A 24511-nucleotide genomic window follows, 5' to 3' on the forward strand; every position below is an offset into this window, starting at 1 on the left:
GTAGCAATCCTGAGATTACTACTTTTGAGGTCCTACTTTTTAATTTAGTTCCTAGCTCCCTAAATTCGTCTTGTAGGACCTCATCCCGTTTTTTTACCTATATCGTTGGTACCTACATGTACCACGACAACTGGCTGTTCACCCTCCCTTTTCAGAATGCCCTGCACCCGCTCCGAGACATCCTTGACCCTTGCACCAGGGAGGCAACATACCATCCTGGAGCCTCGGTTGCGGCGGCAGAAACGTCTATCTATTCCCCTTACAATAGAATCCCCTACCACTATAGCTCTCCCACTCTTTTTCCTGCTCTCCTATGCAGCAGAGCCACCCACGATGCCATGAACTTGGCTGCTGCTGCTCTCCCCTGATGAGTCATCCCCCTCAACAGTATCCAAAGCAGTGTATCTGTTTTGGAGGGGGATGACCGCAGGGGACCCCTGCACTACCTTCCTTCCACTGCTCTTCCTGTTGGTTACCCATCCTCTATCTGACTGTGTACCCTTTACCTGCGACGTGGTCAACTCACTAAACGTGCTATTCACGACAACCTCAGCATCGCGGATGCTCCAGAGTAAATCCACCCGCAGCTCCAGTGCCGCAGAAGTTGCAGAGCTGCTGGTGGTGGGAGACAGAAAGAGGAGGATATCTCAGCAACCTGGTGACACAATTATATCTCATACCGCCACATTGGCGTACAGCACTCACTCATTAGCATCATGTACCCATTCTTGATTTGACATTTCTAAATCATCTCTTTGCTCTCCCACAGTTCCATCAAGAGCCCCCCACCCAGTGTACAGGAGGAAGACGACTCCTCAGAGGAGCCTCTTTTGAGGGTGCACCGTCACCAGGCATACTGTCCAGAAAATGGAGGTGTTCATCTCCAGCATGAGAATCACCGTGTTGCAGGCGATTGTGAGTGCAGGCTCTTCCATGGAAAGGATAGCCACCTGCATGGAGCAGCTAATGCGCCACTCACATGAGCACATGCTCATTTATGGAGAACAGATAGCAGATAGGCTTGCGTTGTCATGGCCCCACTGCTGTGCAGCAAGGTGCACTCCAGCGTCAGATTTTTGAATGATAAGGGAGTTGAGGGTTATGGGGAGCGGGCCGGGAAGTAGAGTTGAGGCCAAGATCAGATCAGCCATTATCTTATTGAATGGTGGAGCAAGCTTGAGGGGCCAAATGGTCTACTCCTGCTCCTATTTCTTATGTTCTTATGCTTGCTAGCAGGGAAGTGCGAGTGGCCCATGAGAGGGTTGATGGTGAGAGGGAACATGGAAATGGGGACTTCTCTCAAAGCACTCACACTTCTACTCCATTGTATTCAAACAGTTAGAGCCTCGCATGCCTCTTGGGATCACAATGGCCGAGTTTGCCCTTGCACAGTTGCAGAAGAAGCAGACTTTGGGGGAGCCATCACAGGCTCCAAGACCCAGAGGATGCCCACCAAAAGTGTCTATGCAGTCGCAGCAGGGAAGTGAGCAGGCTGCCTCCACCTCTGCTGAAGTCACAGGGGTTGCACCTTGTGGAAGCACGCGTAAGAGAAAAATGACACACAAGTAGATGCACAAGGGTAAGCATTTGGATGTTTTAATAACTGTTACTCTTATGTCACAGATAAAATGATTTATTTTCACCACTTTCCGGTCATGACCAATTTTGTCTGCAACTTTGGAAGTGGCTTAGTGAGTTGGAGTGAATGGTGAAACATAACGTTACCTCCAGCAATGGGAGGTCAATGTGAATGGAACCCTTGGTCATTGTAGGGATGCTTTATGGTGCTGCTGTGGGGTGGTTCCAACGTGGCACAGCATGTGGCAGCCAAATGGGTGTAATGCCTGAAGTTAAGTAAATCTGGCTGTGATGAGCCCATCCCTGGTCTCCCGAGCAGCAATGTGCTCGGGTGCTGGTGGGATCTGGGCCACAGGTTCCTCCTGCTCCTCCTTGTCTTCCAGCTGATGTTCCCCCCCCTGTGAAGAGGCTGTGGGCTCAGAGCCTTGCTCCTCATGCTGTGCTAGTCTTCGCTGCTGCGCTATGTTGTGCAGTGTGCAGCAGACCATGACCATTGTGGAGACTCTAGCTGGTGCGTACTGAAGAGCTCCTGATCTCTCAAGACTTCTGAAGCACATCTTCAGAATGCCTATTGTCTGTTCTACGAAACATCTGGTGGACATGTGGCTTTCATTATATCGCTCCTGGGCCTCACTACTTGGCCTCCTCGTGGGTGTCATGAACCACGTCATCAGTGGATAGCCTTCGTCTCCAAGCAGCCCGCCGGAAATCTGTTTGGAGGAGTGAAGAGCTGAGGGAGGGTGGACTGGTGCAGGACGAAAGAGTCATGGCAGCTGGCAGGGAATGTGGCGCACACATGCATGCATGATCTTCCTATGGTTGCAGACCAACTGCACATTGAGGGAGTGGAAGCCCTTGCAGTTGATGAAGACTCCTGGGTGATGATGGGGTTCCCTGATGGCCACGTGTGTAGTCGATGACACCGGCAAAGTTGGTATAATTGGCTGACTTGTCAAACAGGGCATCGGTGACCTGTGTGATGCATCTGTGGGCGGCCGACTGCAAAATGCCACAAATGTCTGCTGCAGATCCCTGGAAGGAGCCTGGTGAAGAAGTTGAGGGCGCTGGTGACTTTGACAGCCACTGGTAAGGCGTGTCGACCCGTTCCTCTGGGTTGGAGGTCTTGTAAGCTGCAAATGTCTGCGATGACCTGGCGTGATTGCCAGAGTTTGCTTTGGCACTGCTGCTCCGTCATGTTGATGAAGCTCATCCTCTGTCTGATACCTTGTGTCGGGGGTATTGCCTCCGGCGCGGTGCAGCACTGCGCTTGTGCCCTCTGTCCTGTGAAGCATCAGATGGGTAAGGAAGGTTGGTGTGCCTGCTGGTGTTGGGGCTCCGATTCTGAGGACCAAGGTGAGACAGTTTAAAAGGCACCCATGCTGATGTAATAGATGGCAGGTCAAGTAGAGATGAGAGAAGCAATCTGTCAGTGGTGTGATAGGTTGTAACAATGAGGTGATATGGTTCCCGAATTTGCTGAAAACACTTCCAACCTCTAGAAACCTAAATTTGTGCTGACAATGCACTCAGCAATAGCATCTGCCTTAGGAAAGTTAGCTGGTGTCAGGCGGGAGTATTTATTGTGCTTTCCATGCTGTACAGTAACGTTCCATCAATGGCCACTGAACCTCTGCCTCCGTTTCACAGATGTGGTTCCCGAGCTGCGTGATTCCTGAGCTGTGTGCTTCCCGTGTTCATGCAGTGGAATTCCAATGGTAGGGTTAAAAGGACGCTTAAGGGTCTGACAACAACCTTAATTATGTAAATTAGGTCACTTGCCTCTGCCGTTCGGGTCACGGCCGCACTGGCTAATGCACCTGAGTAAAAGGCACGAGGAGGCAGGATGATGACAGATTCCCGACCCGCTCCGCTTTATTTCATCTTTCACTCCCGACCCACCTCCAATCCTGCACGTACGGCACTGGGAAAATGCTACCCATTGTATTTGTGTTCACAGTAGAGTTAGATGACAAAATACCAGTGGTATAAAGAACCTAAAAATAAGTCAAAGGGAGAAAGTTATTAGATTTAATATAAAGAAAGAAATTGTATGGAGAAAATAATAGGAATTAAAATAGGCAAATCTCCAAGACATGGTGGTTTCAGCCCCGGGGTATTAAAAGAAATAGATGAGGAAATTGCAGGTTTGTCAATCATAATTCTTCAAAGCTCCCTAGATTTGGGAATTGTGCTTTTGGATTAGAAAATTATGAATGTTACTCCATTTTTTATGAAGGGAGGAGGGAAGAAACCAGGAAACGACCCATGTATCAGTTGTGAAGTTACTAGAATCTATCATCAAGGACAGAGTGACTGAGCACTTGGAGAAGTATGAGCTGATCAGAGAGTCGGCATGGATTTGTGAAGGGTAGGTCATGTCTGACTACTTTAGCTGAATTTTTTGTGGAGGTTGCTAACATGGTGGATAAGGGAGTGGATATTCTCTATATGGATCTCCAAAAGGAATTTGTTACGGTTCAGAGCAAAAGATTATTAGCAAAAATGAAAGTGCATGGAATTGGAGGTTACCTTGTGACCTGGGTTGGTAATTGGTTGAAAGGTAGGAGACTGAAAGTAGGGGTAAAGGGAACTTTAGAGGTAACATTTTTCCAATACATAGCCTGTATAGTTGTGCACTTTTTTTGGCTTAATGCTTTATTCCCACATATTTGATAAATAACTAAATGATTGAGTGTAATACTGTAGAACAATACATTTCATGATTATTAATCTATTTTATTCAGTAAATATGTCCATATGAATTCTTTCCATCAAATGTCCTCATTAATAAAGCCTCCTAGCTATTTGAGTATTTTCAGATCCTTAAGACTGAAGAATCCAACAAACCCAAACAGGAGTTTCTTTCTACCTCAACAACTTTTTTTCTATGTTTGTTTCTTTTGAGATTTTTTTTGAACCCAGGCTTTCATATGTCTGCCAGGATAACAGCTGGATCCATCACTGGCCTTGAAAAATAGATGCAACAGTTGCTACGTTTTCAAGTAACAAAGATGTGCTTTGAGGAAAGGAGAACAGCTGCAAGATTTGACACATTGTCAGCTGCAGGATCCAAATACTTAGACTCAGTTGTGCAGCATGAATTCAAGTGAAAATAATGGGACCAAGTCTATACAGTAAATAAACATTGGTTGGCCATGCTAGCATATTGTTTTCAGATATACATTGTGTGCAAAACATATACTTAATTTACTCTCTTCCACTTCAAAAGCAGCCATAACAAATATGATTTGTTCTAAGCCACATTAATGTAAAATGCACATGTATGGTTATACAAAGTGGCTGTTTTAAATGGCAATTGTCAATAAACAGGCATTGTGATTTGTTATGGTAAGCAATTTATTACTACTCAGAAACCAGTATTTTTATTGCTTCTGGAATTTGTAATGCCAAATTAAGGTACTCAGACACCAAACTATGCTATTAGTAAACATGGAAATTTGCATAATTTGTCACCAGATGTTAAACTGTGCTAAACCATTTGCCCTAACTACAAATTAAAGCATTAGGAACATCCTGAAGTTGTAATGAGGCATTAGATCAATGTTCTTGCCTTTTATTTCCTTCGTTTCATAAATGGTTTCTATTGCCATTAATAAATACATTCCAGTTGGACATGCAGGCAAATGAATTTCCAGTCAGACATGCAGTCAAAGTACTAAATGTTCTCGACAGTATTAGCCATTATGCAGATTTAAGTCTGATGGTAACACTTTATTTATACAGCATGTGGATTTAATGTATTTGTGATAATTTTGAAGTTTCTTCTTTGTATACAGCACCAGTAAAACTTAATACTACAACGATGATGAGCCAATTGAATCACGATTTGGGGGCCAGAATAATATATCAAATAGTGTATTTTTCCATAAAGATTCTGGAACTGATTGATTGAGAGAAATTTAAATTTGATCTCGGTGGCAGAGCGCCATAAAAGTATTCTCAAAAACTTATTTGGCTCCTGCAGTAAGAGTTGCACATCAAGAAGGTAGTGAATCTTTCAGAAAGAGGAGACGTCACTCTGCAAATGGAATTTACAAAGCTTGTATAAATGATCTGGCTCCAACTGAAAGAAATATCACTGGCAGTTCAGCAGACAAATTGTGACTGATTTGTATCATGGTTTTTCAACATTAAGCTATAATCTCAGTCATTTGTACCATATTGCCAAACATTGACTTTTAACAGTCTTTAAGGACCATGTTTTTGCTTCTGACTGCTTCCAGGTAATTGTTTCTGATTGATACGTCCTTACTACACAGTATAAATGCACACGAGGCCCATGCTTGAGAGAAGGTCAGTCTGTGACCTGTCCTTTATTCCTTAGCACTCAAGTGATCAAGGTGGGTGGAGCTTCCCCTTTTATACCTGAAGGTCCAGGTTAGGAGTGTCTCCCACCTAATGGTCAGTGTTCTCACGGTGTACAACTTAGGTCAGTTTATACATGGGTTACAATGCTGGTTGAATACATGACATCACCTCCCCCCCCCCAAAGTCTTATTGGGATCACAGGTTGAGTCTCTCTGGTGGTTTATGCTCCCTTGTAGAGCGCCTGAGTTGGGGCTCCGGTTGTTGGGCGCTGGCCTGAGTGTCTGCTGTTTGTAGTGCCTCAGGCCTGTCCGGACTGCCCACAGTGACTGGGCTCTCCTCCCTTTGGTTCCGGTGTTCGGTCACCTGTGGTGGAGTGAACTCTATATCGTGTTCTTCCTTTGCTTCTTCTATGGGGTTGCTGAACCTCCTTTTTGTTTGATCCACATGTTTGCGGCAGATTTGTCCATTGGTAAGTTTAACTACCAGAATCCTATTTCCCTCTTTGGCAACCACAGTGCCTGCGAGCCATTTGGGCCCTGCAGCGTAGTTGAGGACAAAAACAGGATCATTTACATCAATACATCGCGCCCTCGCATTCCTGTCATGGTAGTGATATTGTGACTGGCGCCTGCTCTCGACAATTTCTTTCATGGTGGGGTGTATAAGGGATAATCGGGTTTTGAGCGTCCTTTTCATTAGTAGCTCTGCGGGTGGAACCCCTGTGAGCGAGTGTGGTCGGGATCTATAGGCCAACAGGAGGCGTGATAAGCGGGTTTGTAGGGAACCCCCTTGGAATCTGAGCATCCCCTGTTTGATTATCTGCACTGCTCGTTCTGCCTGGCCGTTTGAGGCTGGCTTGAACGGTGCTGTTCTAACATGGTTAATTCCATTGCCTGCCATGAAGTCCTGGAATTCAGTGCTTGTGAAGCACGGGACATTGTCGCTGACCAAGATGTCTGGTAGACCGTGGGCGGCAAACATTGTCCGTAGACTTCCTACCGTGGCAGAGGATGTGCTTGAATTTAAAATGTCACACTCGATCCATTTGGAGTAGGCGTCTACTACAACCAAAAACATTTTCCCCATGAAAGGACCTGCGTAGTCCACATGGATGCGTGACCAAGGCTTGGCGGGCCATGGCCAGGGGCTAAGGGGGGCTTCCCTGGGCGCATGGCCCAGCTGGGCACACGTGTTGCACCTGCGAACACAAAGTTCCAGATCTGCGTCTATCCCTGGCCACCAAACGTGTGACCTGGCAATTGCCTTCATCGTGACAATGCCCGGGTGCCCATTGTGGAGTTCTCTGATAAACACCTCTCTGCCCATCTGGGGCGTGACTATGCGGTTTCCCCACAGTAGGCAATCGGCCTGAATCGAGAGTTCATCCTTGCGCCTGTGAAATGGTTTAAATTTCTCAGGGCATTCCCTGTACGTGGCTGCCCAGTCCCCATTCAGGACACATTTCTTGACTAGAGACAATAGCGGGTCTCTATTTGTCCAGACTTTAATCTGACGGGCTGTCACGGGTGAGCCTTCGCTTCCGAAAGCTTCAACAGCCATGACCATCTCAGCACCATGCTCGGTAGCCCCCTCAGTGATGGCTCGTGGGAGCCTGCTGAGTGCATCGGCGCAGTTTACGGTGCCCGGTCTGTGCCGAATTGTGTAGTCATAGGCAGCTAACGTGAGTGCCCACCTCTGTATGCGGGCCGATGTGTTTGCATTTATGGCCTTGTTGTCAGCCAAAAGGGACGTTAGGGGTTTGTGATCTGTCTCCAGCTCAAATTTCCTGCCAAACAGGTACTGGTGCGTTTTCTTTACCGCATATACACATGCGAGCGCCTCCTTTTCTACCATCCCGTAGCCCCTTTCTGCCTGGGACAGACTCCTGGAGGCATAAGCTACCGGCTGTAACTGACCCTTGGCATTGACATGCTGCAACACACACCCGACACCATAGGACGACGCATCGCACGTTAACACAAGTTTCCTACATGGGTCATATAGCGTTAACAGATTGTTGGAACATAACAAATTGCGTGCTCTATTAAAAGCCCTTTCCTGGCTGTCCCCCCAGACCCATTCGCGACCTTTGTGTAGGAGCACGTGTAGCGGCTCTAGCAGCGTGCTCAATTTGGGAAGAAAGTTACCAAAATAGTTCAGGAGCCCCAGGAACGAACGCAGCTCCGTTGTGTTACGGGGTCTGGGTGCTCTCTGGATCGCTTCCGTCTTGGATGCAGTAGGGCTGATCCCGTCTGCTGCTACCCTCATCCCCAGGAATTCTACCTCTGGAGTTAGGAAGACGCACTTCGCCTTTTTCAGTCACAGACCTACCCGGTCCAGTCTGCGTAGCACCTCCTCCAGGTTGTGGAGGTGTTCTTCTGTATCGTAACCCGTAATGAGGATGTCGTCCTGAAAAACCACTGTCCCTGGAATCGACTTGAGGAGGCTTTCCATATTTTGTTGGAAGATCGCGGCGGCCGAGCGAATCCCGAACGGACATCTGTTGTACTCAAACAACCCCTTGTGTGACGTGATGGTGGTCAGCTTCTTCGACTCACTCGCCAGCTCCTGGGTCATGTAAGCTGAGGTCAGGTCCAATTTTGAAAAAAGTTTGCCACCGGATAGCGTCGCAAAGAGGTCCTCCACTCTCGGTAGCGGGTACTGGTCTTGGAGTGACACCCGATTGATGGTGGCCTTGTATCCTGACCGACCCATCCGCCTTGAGCACCGGCACAATCGGGCTCGCCCAGTCACTGAATTCGACTGGCGAGATGATGCCTTCCCTCAACAGGCGGTCCAATTCGCCTTCTATCTTTTCCCGCATCACGTACGGCACCGCTCTGGCCTTGTGGTGTACTGGTCTGGCGTCCGGGTTTATGTGAATCACTACCTTGGCCCCCATGAAAGTGCCAATGCCGGGTTGAAATAATGAGTCAAATTTGTCTAGGACCTGTGAGCATGATACTCGCTCCACAGAGGAAATTGCATTGACATCGCCCCATTTCCAGTTCATGACAGCAAGCCAACTCCTCCCCAGTAGTGCGGGCCGGTCCCCTGGGACAATCCAGAGTGGCAACCTGTTCTCCGAATCTTTGTGGGTCACGACTACCGTGGCGCTGCCGAGCACCGGAATGATCTGCTTTGTGTAAGTCCGTAGCTGTGCGTCAATCGCCGATAATTTTGGCCTCCTGGCCTTGGATGCCCACAACTTTTCGAACTGTTTGATACCCATCAGGGACTGGCTGGCACCCGTGTCTAACTCCATTGATACTGGGATGCCATTGAGGAGCACTTGCATCATTATCGGTGGCGTCCTGGTGTATGAACTAAATATGTGCTCCACATGTACTCGCTGAACTTCAGCTTCCAGCGATTTCCCCCAGTGTCCATTTCTGCAATTTCTGCAGGTATTTTGCTCATCTCTGCAAACTCTGGCTGAATGTATGCCTCCACGCCTCAAGCATGAGTTGCGGTTTGAAACAAAAGGTCCCTTGCCAGTCGATCGTCCCTGACTGCCCCTGTTATTGTCCTTGAGTGCACCATTAACAGGTGTTGATGGCCCCATTACTGGCCGCATTGTCCCTTGCAATGGCGTGAATCGCTGTTCAGCTTGCCGTTGTCTCTGTCGAACTCCCCCTCTGGGTTCGACTACATGTTGGGGCATGCCTGACTGCCCTTGTCTGCCTGGAGAACTGTGCGCTGCTTTAACAATGTTGAATCTCTGTCCCAACCATTCCTTAACACAGTACCTCTCGTCTGTTCTGCTAGTAGCCATGCTCGTGTGGTTTAAATCCCAGTTTCTTGTCGCCATTGATACGTCCTTACTACACAGTATAAATGCACACGAGGCCCATGCTTGAGAGAAGGTCAGTCTGTGACCTGTCCTTTATTCCTTAGCACTCAAGTGATCAAGGTGGGTGGAGCTTCCCCTTTTATACCTGAAGGTCCAGGTTAGGAGTGTCTCCCACCTAGTGGTCAGTATTCTCATGGTGTACAACTTAGGTCAGTTTATACATGGGTTACAATGCTGGTTGAATACATGACACTGATCAAGTGAGCTTTAAAGTGTAAAGCAAGTGACTCAGATTGGCCTCCAGACTTTAAATCAAAAGGTCCATGCCATGTACCTTGGGTCTCAATTTATCTGAGTGAACAGTGCATAATGGAGCACATCACTATGTTGTCCCAGATTGAACATTATTTTAATTGCTGAAATTGACTATTTCTTTGTGTGAAGACTAGTGGAAAGTGGAGTCCAGGAAACAAAAACATATCAAACATAAAATATAGGTCGTTATATGTATTGTATTTATCTCAACCAGCGGTCTGGCAAGTACTTCACTACCATAATAACTTGGTGTAGTTTAGCAAGGATTGGTAAAGGGAGAGAAAACCTGCATAGGATTTTTCTTATTGACCTACAAGGCTACAGACCAAGAGCTGGAAAGTGGGATTAGGCTGGATAGCTCTTGGTCGGCCGGCGCGGACACGATGGGCCAAAATGGCCTCCTTCCGTGCTGTAAATTTCCATGATTCTTCTATGATACGAGTTTAAAAAAAAATATTCAATCTCAAGTTGTGTCATTTATTGCCCATCCCTGGTTGCCCTTGAGAAGGTGGTGGTGAGCTACCTTCTTGAACTGCTGCAGTCCGTGTGATGAAGGTGCTCCCATAATGCCGTTGGGTAGGGAGTTCCAGGATTTTGACCCAGCGACAATGAAGTAACAGAGCTATATCTCCAAGTCATGATATGTGTGACTTGGAGAGAGACTTGGAGGTGATGGTGTCACACCCTTGGGTCATCCCTTGCTTCACGGTGCCCTACTCTGAGTTGCTTACACTGTTCACTTCATATTTGTCCAGGAATTCCCTGCACCTGAATTCTGTCTCCATCTGCTGCCCCTGTACACTTCTCTCTTTCTACACTCTCACCATGTCTTAAACTGCCGATCACTGCCTCTTGGGTGACCACATTCTGGAGGGTACCATCCATAAAAACCTCATCCTCCCTGATTTTGGGGAGTGTGGCCAATTTTCTGCTCGAACACATAGGTCCTTTGCTCCAGAGACTTAATTTCCTGACTTGATGTAAACGTACTTCCCCTTGCTACACTGAGGATCCATAACTGGGCAAAAGAGGAAATCATCTGTATTCACGAAGTATGAAAGCTGTTTTCTCAGATAAATCAGCAATTCAAGCTGCTTCATAGGAATTTAAAAAGTTTTTGTAGCTTACGGAGGTGTTAAAGGATCAGTTCAGGATGATAGCCAGACTTTGGATCTTTTTGGAGCTTGAGAAATTTATCCAAGAAACCAAAAAAATGTACTTTGTGGCCAAAGCCCTACCTTGACATTTTTGAAGCAAACATTGAAAATCCAGACTCTGATGAAGGGTATGCACCTGAAAGGTCATAGCATGGTTTTTTTCTTCATAGGTGCTGACTGACCTATTGTGAATATTTCCAGCATTTTCTATTTTTGATTTCCAACATTTGCAGGGTTTTCTTTCATTTGACATATCCTGTTTACCAGAGAGTCAGTCGAGGAAGGGTCCATGCCTATTATGAGGAGGACATCTGTATTGGTTTGAGGAACATGGAAAGCAAATGAAGGAAGACTTTAGTAAATAAAATGTAAATAAGAATATTGGAAGAAAGCAAATGTTTCTGTACTGGAGATAGATGAACAAGCCAAATCAGTTTTTTTTCATTCCATACTTTTGGATTCTTCCAGTTGAATAAGGTTGCTAAATTTTCTTCCCATTGATTGTGAATAGGTGGACAATTCAGCCAAATAATAATCTTCACCGGCAAAAATTGGATAGATGAATTTAATGTTGCCATAAACCAAGCCTTTTTATATTTATAATTAGTTTATGTTTTTTTTAAAAACTGCTATTTTAGAGTCTGCATGAATAGATTTCTGAACTAGAAAGGATGAAACATTTATGAACTTGTATATTTAACTGCTTTGATTTAAAATAGATTTTGGAAGCTTTTAATTTAATTCTGCATTAGTAATTTTTCAGAACAAGAATAACCATTTTCACAAATACTAAAAACTATTCGTAAAACCCAAGTGGCTTTAAAATACCTGAGATAGAGCTCTACTTTTATAATTAAAACGGTTTAAATTTAATTTCCAAGAAATTGTCATTGCCAGAAGTCCCATCAGATAATATGCCTGTTATAGTACAATAACTATATTTGCATTGGTAATGGAAGTGGTTAAATTCATTAGGACCCAGCTACATGCCAGTTTTTTTTTAGAAGGAAATGTGTAATTGCTGAATAGCACCTCTGGGAGGTGTGTTCTTTCTATATGTCTGAGCAATAATCTAACCCTTCAAAATCCAGCTTTTTTCCACAGACTAGTTTTAACATTTGACCCTCAAAGTCAATAGTTGAGACACTGTTTCCACAACCAACTCTCTGGAGTGATTAGATTCCAAGTCTGTTCTAATTACATCCCGTAAGCACTGAATATCCATTCACCATTTCCTTTTTACTTAAATCACTGACACTTCGAATTCCCTTTTTCCAAACCATATGGGTTTATTTAGTTTGCTTGACAGTGCAGGTCAAACTAGCTGCACTACATCTCAGTTATTTTTGATGTCTCACTAGATCACCTAACCCAATTTTTTTTTTAAAACGCAAGATTATGCGTTTAGAATTTTTTAATGGGGGGTGGGGTTGGTGCTGTGGGGGGCAGGAATCTAACAAAATTTAAGAACTGAGACCATACCAATACATAGATTCAATTGTTAAGGTTTATTAGTAACTGTGGTTAGACTGTATGATAAGAAAGATGTAGTGCCAGCCTGGCTCAGTGGTTGTACTTTCAGAAAGTCTGGCCGAGCACATAAATTAGCACACTTCAGTGCATACTGAGGGAGTGTTGACATTGTCTGAGGGGCCATCTTTCAGATGAACCAATAAACTGAGGTCCTATCTGCCTGTTAAATGGATGTAAATGATTCTATGACACTGGAGAAGTAGGGGAGTTCTCCTGGTTCCTGGTCAACATTCAGCCCTCAGTTAATGGCAGCAAAATAGATTGCCTGAAAATTTATCTCATTGCTTGCTTGCATTGCACCTTACTTTTTGCACATTGGCTGCCCTCTTCAAAAGTACTTCCATTGGCTGTGAAGTGCTTTGGGATGGCCTGAGGATGTGGTATGCACTCTACAAATACAAGTTATTTTTATCGGATACTTTTTAATAAAGCCATGAATGAGATTCATGTTATGGTAATAAAACACATGTTCAGCGCTACTTAGTTTAAATAGACAGTGAATGTTTGTAAAGCTTGGCGGAAAGATAATACCGGTTTGTGGTAAAACAGGGATATCTGTTTTGAGCCCAATAAATTGTGGGCTTTATCCAAACATTTGTATTTATTCCATAAATACAAAGCTGCATTAAAAATATTTTTCTTGCTTATGAATCTGTTTCCCAATAAAGCCTATGTAAAGCAAACATAAATTACTCCTCATAGTGGCACTAGGAATAACTATACCAAGCTGATATATCACCCCTTTATGCACTGTAAAAGTGGCTTGGCTTCTTTTTCTTTCGTTCTCCACTTTCTTCAAATAATATTGGTTTTGATGTTGGCTAGCAGTGTTATTCAGCACTTTTTTTTTCCTCCTGCTTTTGCTCGCTAACCAAAGGAAGCAACACAAAATTAAGCAGATAGAATATCAGCATCCTGGGCACAAGTGAAAGAGCACTATGAGAATGACAGTTTGTTCCGAAGCAATGTAATTCAAATTTGCATTAGTGCCCTGATTCAATATTTAGCCATTGTCTACCCAAAGGAAACCACCTTGCTTATGTGAAACTGGTAATTTGATATCACATGGCCTATATGTGACTCCAGATCCTCAGCAATGTGGTTGACTCAATTGCCCTCTGAAATGGCTTAGCAAGCCATTCAGTTGTATCAAACCACAAATCGAAAGCAGCATGCTCTAGACAGAGAGAAGCCATCCCACAACCAACGGATTGGATCAGAACTCTGCAGAACTGCCACATTCAGTCATGAATGGTGGTGAACCATTCAGCAATTAATAGGATGAGGAGGCTCCATGAACATCCCCATCCTCAAGTGCAAAAGACAAGGCTGAAGCCTTTGCAGCCCTCTTCAGTCAGAAGTACAGAGTGGATGATCCATCTCTGCTTCCTCCTGAGGTCCCCACCATCACAGAAGCCAGTCTTCAGCCAATTCGATTCACTCCACGTGATATGAAGAAACGGCTGAGCGCACTGGATACAGCAAAGGCTATGGGCCCTGACAACATCCCGGCTATTGTGCTGAAGATTTGTGCTCCAGAACTAGCTGCGCCTCCAGCCAAGCTGCTTCAGTACAGCTACAACACGGCAACCACCCAACAAAGTGAAAACTGCCCAGGTATGTCCTGTCCACAAAAATCAGGACAAATCCAATCTGGCCAATTAACCCCCCCATCAGTCTATTCTTAATCATCAGCAAAGCAATGAAAGGTGACGTCGACTGTGCTATCAAGCAACACTTACTCACCAATAATGTGCTCATCAATGCTCAGTTTGGTTTCTGCCAGGACCACTCTGCCCCAGACTTTATTACAGCCTTGGTCCAAACATGGACAAAAGAGCTGAATTTTAAAGATGAGGTGAGAGTGACATCAAGGCAGCATTTGAGCGAGCGTGGCATCAAGAAGCTCTAGTAAAATAGAAGTCAATGGGAATCGAGGGAGCGGGGGGAATACTTTCCACTGGCTGGAGTCATACCGAGCACAAAGGAAGATGGTTATGGTTGTTGGAGGACAATCAGCTCAGCCTCAGGACATCGCTGCAGGAGTTCCTCAGGACAGTGTCCTAGACCTAACAATCTTCTACTGCTTCATCAATGTCCTTCCCTCCATCATAAGGTCAGAAGTGGGGATGTTCACTAATAATTGCATTTGTTCAGTTCCATTCACAACTACTCCGATAATGAAGTGGTCCATGCCCACACGCAGTATGACCTGGACAACATTCAGGCTTGGGCTGATACATGGCAAGTAATATTTGTGCCAGGCAATTGCCATCAGAGAGAGTCTAACCACCACCCCTTGACATTCAGTGGGATTACCATCACCAAATCTCTCACCATCAACATCCTGGGGGTCACCATTGACCAAACTGGACCAGATACATAAATACTGTGGCTACAAGAGCAGGTCAGAGGCTGGGTATTCTGCGGCAAGTGACGCACCTCCTGACTCCCCAAATTCTTTCCACCATCCATCCACCATCCATAAGGCTGCAGTGTGTACCATCTAAAAGATGCACTGCAGCAACTCGCCAGGGTTTCCTCGACAGCACCTCCCAAACCTGCAACCTCTAACACCTAGAACAACACAGGCAGCAGGCGCATGGGAGCCTCTCCACCTGCAAGTTCCCCTCCAAGTCATGCACCATCCTGACTTGGAAATATATCAGGCGTTCTTTCATCGTCGCTGGGTCAAAATCCTGGAACTCCCTCACTAACAGTATTGTGGGAATACCTTCACCTCCTGGACTGCAGCATGAACCACCACCTTCTCAAGGGAAATAGGGATGGCAATAAATACTGGCCTTGTCAGCAATGCCCAAATCCCATGAATACATTTTTTTTTAAATGACAGGTTCAAGTTCTGTGCAGAAGTGTATGGGTGGAAGAGCCTGAATAGTGAATATTCAGTTCAGGTCTTCTTGGTCTAAACTCACTAATGTTCCAAAGCATATGGATCATCAAGCACAATCAGAGCATTCCACTATGAAAACGAACTGGTTGCTATAGTGTATTTTGTAGTCCATAAAAAGATGGCGTACTCTACCTGGTATAAGACTTCAGAAAAGGTTCAGGATGGTTACACTACCTCAGATTTTCAGTCAGTATGCCCAGAAATCAAACAGTTGACCCTAAAAGTTGGCTAATTCCATATTGTCATAATAGAATGTCATTTAAGGACATAAGAAATAGGAGCGGGAGTAGGCCGTATGGCCCCTCGAGCCTGCTCGCCATTCAGTAAGATCATGGCTGATCAACTCCACTTTTCTGCCCGATCTCCAGATCCCATGATTCCCCTAGACTCCAAAAATCTAACTTATCTCCGCCTTGAATATATTCAGAGACTCAGCATCCACAGCCCTCTGAGGCAGAGAATTCCAAAGATTCACAACCCTCTGAGTGAAGAAATTCCTCTTCATCTCTGTCTTAAGTGGCCTTATAGTCATTATACTGAGACTATGTCCCCTAGTTCTAGACAATCCGGCCAAGGGAAACAACTTCTCAGCATCTACGCTGTCAATCCCCTTCAGAATCTTGTATGTTTCAATGAAATCACCTCTCATTCTTCTAAACTCCAGAGAATATCGGCCCATTCTACACAATCTCTCATCATAAGACAGCCCTCTCATCCCAGGGATAAATCTGGTGAACCTTGTGTAACGTCTCCAAGATGTATATCTTTCCTTAGATAAGGAGACCAAAACTGTGCACTGCACTCCAGGTGTGGTCTCACCAAGGCCTTGTACAATTATAGCAAGACTTCCTTATTCTTATAGTCCAAGCCCCTTGCAATAAAGGACAACATGCCATTTGCCTTTCTTATTGCTTGCTGCACCTTGTGTTTCTTGCACAAGGACACTCAACTCTCTCTGAACACCAACATTTTAAAGTTTCTCACCATTTAAAAAATATTCTGTTTTTCTATTCTTCCTACCAGAGTGAGTAGCCTCACATTTCCCCACATTAAACTCCCATCTGCCACCTTACTGCCCGCTCACTTAGTCTATATATATATCCCTTTGTAGACGCTTTGTGTTCTCCTCACAGCTTACTGTCCCACCTAGCTTTGTATCGTCAGAAAATTTGGATACATTACACTCGGTCCCTTCATCTAGGTCATTAATATAGATTGTAAATAGCTGAGGCCCCAGCACTGATCCTTGCTGCACACCATTAGTTTCAGCCTGCCAACCTGAAAAAGACCCGTTTATCCCTACTCTATGTTTTCTGACCGTTAACCAATCCTCTCTAACAATTCAATTTAGCTGCAAAGAAAAAGATGTTCAGAACCGGGTACTACTGTTTGATCTTTAATCTGCATCCACGACTTTTACCAATTACTTGCTTCCAAGTACTGAGCAATCACCTGCACATACACTATTTGCTCATCACAGCCCCTTGTCTGGAATATTCACAGTCGGCAGACACTTAAAATAGATCAGGGGCTAGATTTTATTTTGGATCCCACACTGTTACTTGAGGAAAAGATGTACAAGTGACCATGGTGTCTGCCAACCTTCTTGAATCGACCAGAAGATGCTCCAGAGCATTACACGCATTGCAGACCAAGTTTGAGATTACTGATTCACTTTGGGTAAGACTTCCTCTGGTTGATTTGTGTAGTGATATCGTAAGTTCAGTCAGTTCAGTTCTTCTGTTCAGAATTACTAACAAAATTAGAAACCTGGGAGACTAAATTGGATATGCGTTGGAAGTAATGCAGGCAGCACGCCATCTTTGTGCTGCCGACTCATTTACATGATTTCAGCATGCAGCCAGCGCTAAATGTGCTGTTGATTGACTGCAAGCATCAGCAGGGGGTCCAAAATCAATAATTAAAGCTTGCCTGTGCTACTTAAAACTAGCCTGCACCTCTTAATGGGGAGTGCACTGTGACTGGAACAGGTGCTGGGAGTCCTATGTGAGCTGATTCTGACCCGGGAAAGACAGAAGAATGACTGAACATGAGAGAGAGCAGGCACCCAGGTTTTCTGATGCTGCACTGGAGGACTTGGTGGAGGAGGTGGAAAGGAGGAGACATCCTGTATCCACAGAGGGCAAGGAGGCCCTCCAGGGACACAGTCACAAGGCAGTGGGAACAGATAGCCATAGAGGTCAATGTCAGGAGTCTAGCTACGAGGACCTGAATGCAGTGTCGCAAGAAGTTTAATGACCTCACACGAGTGATCAAGGCCAGTGAATGCAGCTTCAAATGTCATATCCTACCAACTGCACCACTAGCCGCAGCCACTGCTCAAATCACCACATCCCCATCATTCCCCTATCAGCAATCTCGATCAATCAGGACTCATACCTAACGTGCATATGCTTCACCTCAACCTCACACACTTAGCACTGTTGCAAACCTCGCCCCCACTTCTCACAGTTTCCACATACTGACAGCTATTCAACCATGACAGCCACATTACCCAAACATATTGCACGACACTTACTGACACACTTCTCTCTTGCAGGAGAAGGTGGCGCACAATTAAAGGCAGCAGGAACTAACCGCAGGGGCTCTAGCTCCAACGGCAGAGCTGGAACCATTGAAGATGATGGTATCTTCATAACGAATCCTACTTCTCATATCGCACTTCCTCCTCATCCCACAATCTCTTATTACTTACAAGCTGCAGATGGTGTAAGCATGCATTCCCCTCATCAAACCTTACCCTTGTGCCTTTTTCCTTTCAGATACATAAGACATGTAACCTGGCCAGGCAGTGGAGGAAGACCAAGAGGAGAGTGATAATGATGATACAGCGTCATTTGATTTCACACTCGCAGCCACCAGCTCAGATACTGACACTGCGTATAACTTAGACCAGTGGTGGACAAAATAGGGTCCGTGGGCCATATCCGGCCCACCAGGTCATTCTATCCGGCCGCTGGACAGATCAGAAATAGAACGTGAGCCGGAGCTCGAGCTGCACAATTGTATATCCACTTTCATCATGGGTCAGAGACAGGCTCGAACTGCAGCCAAGGAAAAAACATAGTAGTACATCATTCAAATTAATAATTCGCAAAAGCGATTCTCACTGGTCTTAAAAGGATCGTTCTGTGATTCTGGGCCTCAATAGTGCCTGTCTGTACCCAGAATGCACTGCGTACTTGAATATGCCCTATACATTTTAGAGTCGAGTAATGGTTGCTAATTCCACAACTCTTTTACCGAAGAAAGTGACTGGCGCTGCATCTTTCCTCTCCCGGTTGTATGACGGCAGGGGATTCTCATCTGGCACCAATTGGGACGGCATTAGTAATCTTTGCAGAGGGGCATAAGGATGACTGAGATAGGGAATTGATGCTGACACAGGCTCTAAAGAGCGTACAGCTCTATTTCACAGCACTGATTTACAGAGACCAGAAGATACCACAACATTTTCAACTTTTATCTTTGAATCATTTCTAAGCAGTATCCAATACATTGTATGTAGGATAGCATCTGACTACTATCTGAATTTATGTTTATGTAATGTTCCCTCTAATTTTTTTCACCCATGGACCCTTTAAATTTGCTGTGTAGCCGGCCCCTATGCAGCTGCACGTGCTCAGTATCTCTTCCCGCGGCAGGAGCTGGGGAGCGGCTTGCGCGGGACCGCAAGGTTGTTGCGTGACCGTGCAGCCATGCGCCTTAGCGGGAATATTGGTGGGCGGCCCTCAACAGCTCACCAAAACTTGTTAACTGGCCCTCCAGCCCAAATAATTGCCCACCCTTGTCTTAGAGGATAGATTAGAGATGGGATCTGCACATGGTGAGACACCGGGCACAAGTGCACTGCAGCCAGGGCAGGGGGCAATGATAGCGCAGGTGCCAGTTTGTCAAAAGGCGAGGTCGCACACGAGTTTTGCTGCAGAGGATTCAGATGAAAACTTCGATGGGGCAGCCTACAGAAGAAGGCTGCTGGGTATACATGACAAAATGCTTGGTGCATTGGGAAGCCTGTATTCAGTGTCAAGGACCATGGAGGAGTCCGGCACCAACTTGGCATAAGGCTTTGCACAAAACTTGGAGGCCTTCCTTTCCACCATGGAAGTGTGGGCCAACTCCCATTCGCACACTTGTGGACCCACCCATGATTCAATGTCTGATGGTCAATGTCTCAGCTTCCATTGCAGAAGCAACAGCTTCCACCAAAAATCTGAGTGCTGCAGTGCAGGCTCAGATTGCTGCCATCATGACTGCAGATACCAGTGTTTAAAAGGGCATTCAGGATGTCACAGCAGTCCAGCAATCTGCCCTCCAAAAGAGACCTAGGATTGCTGAGGCACCATTCCGGGGGAGTGGCGGTGGCTCCATGGAACAGGAGTCAACTGTTCTCTTTCAGGATCACAACATTTATTCTCTCATCCCTATCACTCTGCCAGTGCTCTTGCCTGTTGCCTATCAGCCAGCCAGCCCAGACGGCTGCTGCCCATGCTGTGGTGGTGCAGACTAAAGCGGGCACTCTAGGCCCAGAGCTGCTCGAGGTGTTCCTCTAAGGCCATCTACAGTCTCCCCCACTGAAAGTCAGCCACCAGCCATGCTGCAGCCACTAGGGTAGAACTGCATAGCACTGGGACAGGCAAAGGCACTAAGGGAATGCACAAGGATGATTAGTTTACGTTTGTAAACATGATTTCAATTATAAATTTGGTTTGGAATGTTCATTTTGTTGTGGCTTTTATTTTTGCATTGTGGCCAAGAGAACTATGTGATAGTCAGTGAGAGAAGGTTAGGAGTGTGGGACTGGTGGTAAATGGAGAATTGGGGGTTATGGTTACTAGTATCGCACTTGAATTAGTTCTTCATGTGGTTGTTCCCTTATGATGGCAAGGCTGTGCAGCATTCAGCATAGAAAGAAAGACCTGCATTAAATAATGCCTTTCACGGCCTTACAAGAGGTTGCCCAGCATTATGTTCTTACGATCTCAGGACATTCCAAAATGCTTTATAGCTAATGAAGTACTGTGGTAATGTAGAAAACGTGGCAACCAATTTGTGCACAGCAAGGCCTCACAAATAGCAATGTGATAATAACCAGATAATCTGGTTTTATTAGTGATGTTAATTTTAGGGATAAATATTGGCCAGGACTCCGAGGCTAACTCCCCTATTATTCTTCAAATAGTGCCATGGGATCTTTTACATCCACCTGAGAATTCAAATTAGTTCTACCTGAGAGAACTCAAATTAGATAAGGTGGTTAAGAAGGCATACGGAATACTTGCCTTTATTAGTTGAGGCATGGAATACAAAAGCAAGGAGGTTATGCTTGAATTGTTTTAAACACTAGTTAGGCCGCAGCTGGAGTACTGCGTGCAGTTCTGGTCACCACATTACAGGAAAGATGTGATTGCACTGGAAAGGGTGCAGAGGAGGTATACAAGAATGTTGCCTGGACTGGTGAATTTTGGCTATGAGGAAAGATTGGAGATGCTGTGTCTGTTTTCTTTGGAACAGAGGAGGCTGAGGGGAGACCTGATTGAGGTGTATAAAATTATGAGGAGCCTAGATGGAATGGATAGAAAGGACCTGTTTCCCTTGGCAGACGGGTCAACAACCAGGGGGCATAGATTTAAAGTAACTGGGGGGAGATTTAGAGGAGATATTAGAGGAAATTTCTTCACCCAGAGGATGGTGTGGGTCTGGAACTCACTGCCTGAAAGGGTGGTAGAGGCAGAAACCCTCACCACATTTAAAAAGTGCTTGGATGTGCACTTAGAGTGCCGTAACCTGCAGGGCTACGGACCAAGAGCTGGAAAGTGGGATTAGGCTGGATAGCTCTTGGTCGGGCGGCGCGGGCCGAAATGGCCTCCTTCCATGCTGTAAATTTCTATTATTCTATGATAGAACAGACGGGGCCTTAGTTTTACATCTCAGTCGAAAGATGGATACCACCACGAATCTTGAGATGCACTCTGTCGAGTACTGCGAGGCTCCTCCATGCATCGGAATCATTGCTTCAGCACGCCAATGGTCTGTTCTATCACATTTCTTGTGGCAGCCTGGCTTTCATCGTATGCATGCTGTGCACGTGTGCGTGAGTTGCAAATCGAAGTCATGAGCCATGTCGTCAGTGGATAGCCCTTGTTGCCCAGTAGCCACCCTTTGGTTTGCTGTGGTGGCTAAAATGCAGCTGGCATCAGGACTGCTGCAGAATGAAGGACCAGGACTGCTGCTAGGATGACAGTGATCTGCATGATGCACTGCCGATGGTCACACACCAGCTGGACGTTGAGGGAGTGGAATCCCTTTCGGTTTCGGCTCCTGCAAAGCAACGTGTGTGCAGTCAATGGCACGCTGCACTCTGGAGAAGCCTGAAATCCTAGCAAACCTTTGCTCTTGCTCCGCCTGCTTGTCTCTGGCAAGAGAAAATGAATTGAAGTTACAAGAGATTGGTGTACAAAATTAAAGCACATGGTATTGGGGGTAATGTACTGACGTGGATAGAGAACTGGTTGGCAGACAGGAAGCAGAGTTGTGATAAATGGGTCCTTTTCAGAATGGCAGGCAGTGACTAGTGGGGTGCCGCAGGGCTCAGTGCTGGGACTCCAGCTATTTACAATATACATTAATGATTTAGATGAAGGAATTGAGTGTATTATCTCCAAGTTTGCAGATGACACTAAGCTGGGTGGCGTTGTGAGCTGCGAGGAGGACGCTAAGAGGCTGCAGGGTGACTTGGACAGGTTAGGTGAGTGGGCAAATGCATGGCAGATTCAGTATAATGTGGATAAATGTGAGGTTATCCACTTTGGTGGCAAAAACACGAAGGTAGAATATTATCTGAATGGCAGCAGATTAGGAAAAGGGGAGATGCAACGAGACCTGGGTGTCATGGTACATCAGTCATTGAAAGTTGGCATGCAGGTACAGCAGGCAGTGAAGAAGGCTAGGATTTTGAGTATAGGAGCAGGGAGGTCTTACTGCAGTTGTACAGGGCTTTGGTAAGGCCTCACATGGAATATTGTGTTCAATTTTGGTCTCCTATTCTGAGGAAGGACATTCTTGCTATTGAAGGAGTGCAGCGAAGGTTCACCAGACTGATTCCCGGGGTGGCTGGTCTGACATATGAGGAGAGACTGGATCGACTGGGCCTTTATTCACTGGAGTTTAGAAGGATGAGAGGGGATCTATTAGAAACATATAAAATTCTGACAGGACTGGACAGGTTAGATGCAGGAAGAATGTTCCCGATGTTGGGGAAGTCCAGAACCAGGGGACATAGTCTAAGGATAAGGGGTAAGCCATTTAGGACTGAGATGAGGAGAAACTTCTTCACTCAGAGAGTTGTTAACCTATGGAATTCCCTACCGCAGAAAGTTGTTGAATATATCCAACGAACTGGCATCAAGAGGGAGTTAGATATGGCCCTTATGGCTAAAGGGATCAAGGGGTATGGAGAGAAAGCAGGAAAGGGGTACTGAGGTGAAAGATCAGCCATGATCTTATTAAATGGTGGTGCAAGCTCGAAGGGCCGAATGGCCTACTCCTGCACCTATTTTCTATGTTTCTATCTCTCTTTGAATAGAGAACCCTTTATGACCTCCCTCATGCAACAATGGATGGCAAATTGCGAGATGTTGCTAATATCTCCAGCTCCAGCCGCATAAAAGTTCATCGCCACGGTCACATTCACAGCCACTGGCAATGCGGTCCTTGCCTTGCTTTGTGATTGCAGTTGGCAGGTTTCAGTGACGACCGCCTTAGTGAGACGCAGATGTCTCACACACTCTTCCTCGCTGAGGTTCAGGTAGGAAAATTGCTTCCTGAACACACGTGGTAGATATGGCCTCCTGCTGAGATGCATTCCCTCCCCTTTTCTAGCAGCTAGTCCTGCTCCTCATGGCTTCTGCTTATTTTCCCAGTTATGCTCGATTCGAAGAGGAATTTTTACTAGTGTACCCATGTCTGGGAACAACTGGTTTGTTCAGAAGCCTTGAAGTGAGCAAAAATTACTTCAGAACCTTCACACCACTCCCTGTAGACTTTTGAAACAGTTATGAAAAGTACCAAAAACATGTACAATTATAGCACAAGCCAGAAGACATCAACCAGCAACTAACTGATGGACCCTTTAAATAGCACTGGTGTGGATTCCTTGCTGCTGCTTACTGCATGTTCAGCTGTGCAAGCTTAAGAGAGCATTAGCTGAAGCATGAGCTGCAAACTGGCAGCGCTGGCGGCTTCAGCGGTGACATCATGATCTGCCAGCTCTGCACACTTCCGGCGGATGCGCCTGCACCAAGATGGCTTCCAGCACGCTTCGCATCACAAGTGTGCGCGTGCACCGCGGACACCATTTTGCAGCTCCAAGGGCATGCGTAGCGCCCAGAAAACGAGCGCTACCGAGCTTAATTTCTCGCCCATATTCTTTTGGAGCACATTTACGATTTTGACAAATCATGAATGCAGAAATTATTGATAAATGGCGTTCTAATGTCACTACACATAGCAGTCGGAATAGTTCGTACCCCAATGCGTAGATTTGTGGAAGGAAAGACATATTATCCTTTTGTGCATTACATTCAAAAACTAGTTGCGCACTGGGTTACCATGATCAAAGTTATTTTGAGTAGCTTTGGCTTTGTTTTTGAAAACTAGTTTCCATTGAACAACAAACAGGACTATTGCATTTTCAAATAACATAAATGTACACGTGAATCCCTAGCCAATTGAGCTTGAATATTATTGAGACTTAATAAATTTAGAACCATTTTTAAAAACCTACTGCGTTTGGTGGTTTTAGTTCATCTAACAACCTCTCACAGCTGTGTCATTGTAAGTTCTTTGTGGGAAAGGGACAGGTGGACTTGT

At 45.6% G+C, this 24511-nt stretch overlaps 1 protein-coding gene across 3 annotated transcripts in view; it reads left to right on the forward strand.

Annotated features, from left to right (window-relative positions):
• Positions 1-24511, forward strand: part of prkar1b (protein kinase, cAMP-dependent, regulatory, type I, beta) — a 314879-nt gene that overhangs the window by 137583 nt on the left and 152785 nt on the right. For 2 of the 3 annotated variants that reach the window (XM_070900752.1, XM_070900753.1), the window contains one exon: positions 3815-3946. The exons of the other annotated variant lie outside the window; for it this stretch is intronic. In XM_070900752.1, coding sequence (XP_070756853.1) covers positions 3815-3946 — 132 coding nt within the window. The remainder of the gene's footprint in view (positions 1-3814; positions 3947-24511) is intronic. 3 annotated transcript variants of the gene reach the window in all.

The sequence above is a fragment of the Pristiophorus japonicus genome, chromosome 15, assembly GCF_044704955.1.
Source record: "Pristiophorus japonicus isolate sPriJap1 chromosome 15, sPriJap1.hap1, whole genome shotgun sequence".
NCBI lineage: Eukaryota > Metazoa > Chordata > Chondrichthyes > Pristiophoridae > Pristiophorus > Pristiophorus japonicus.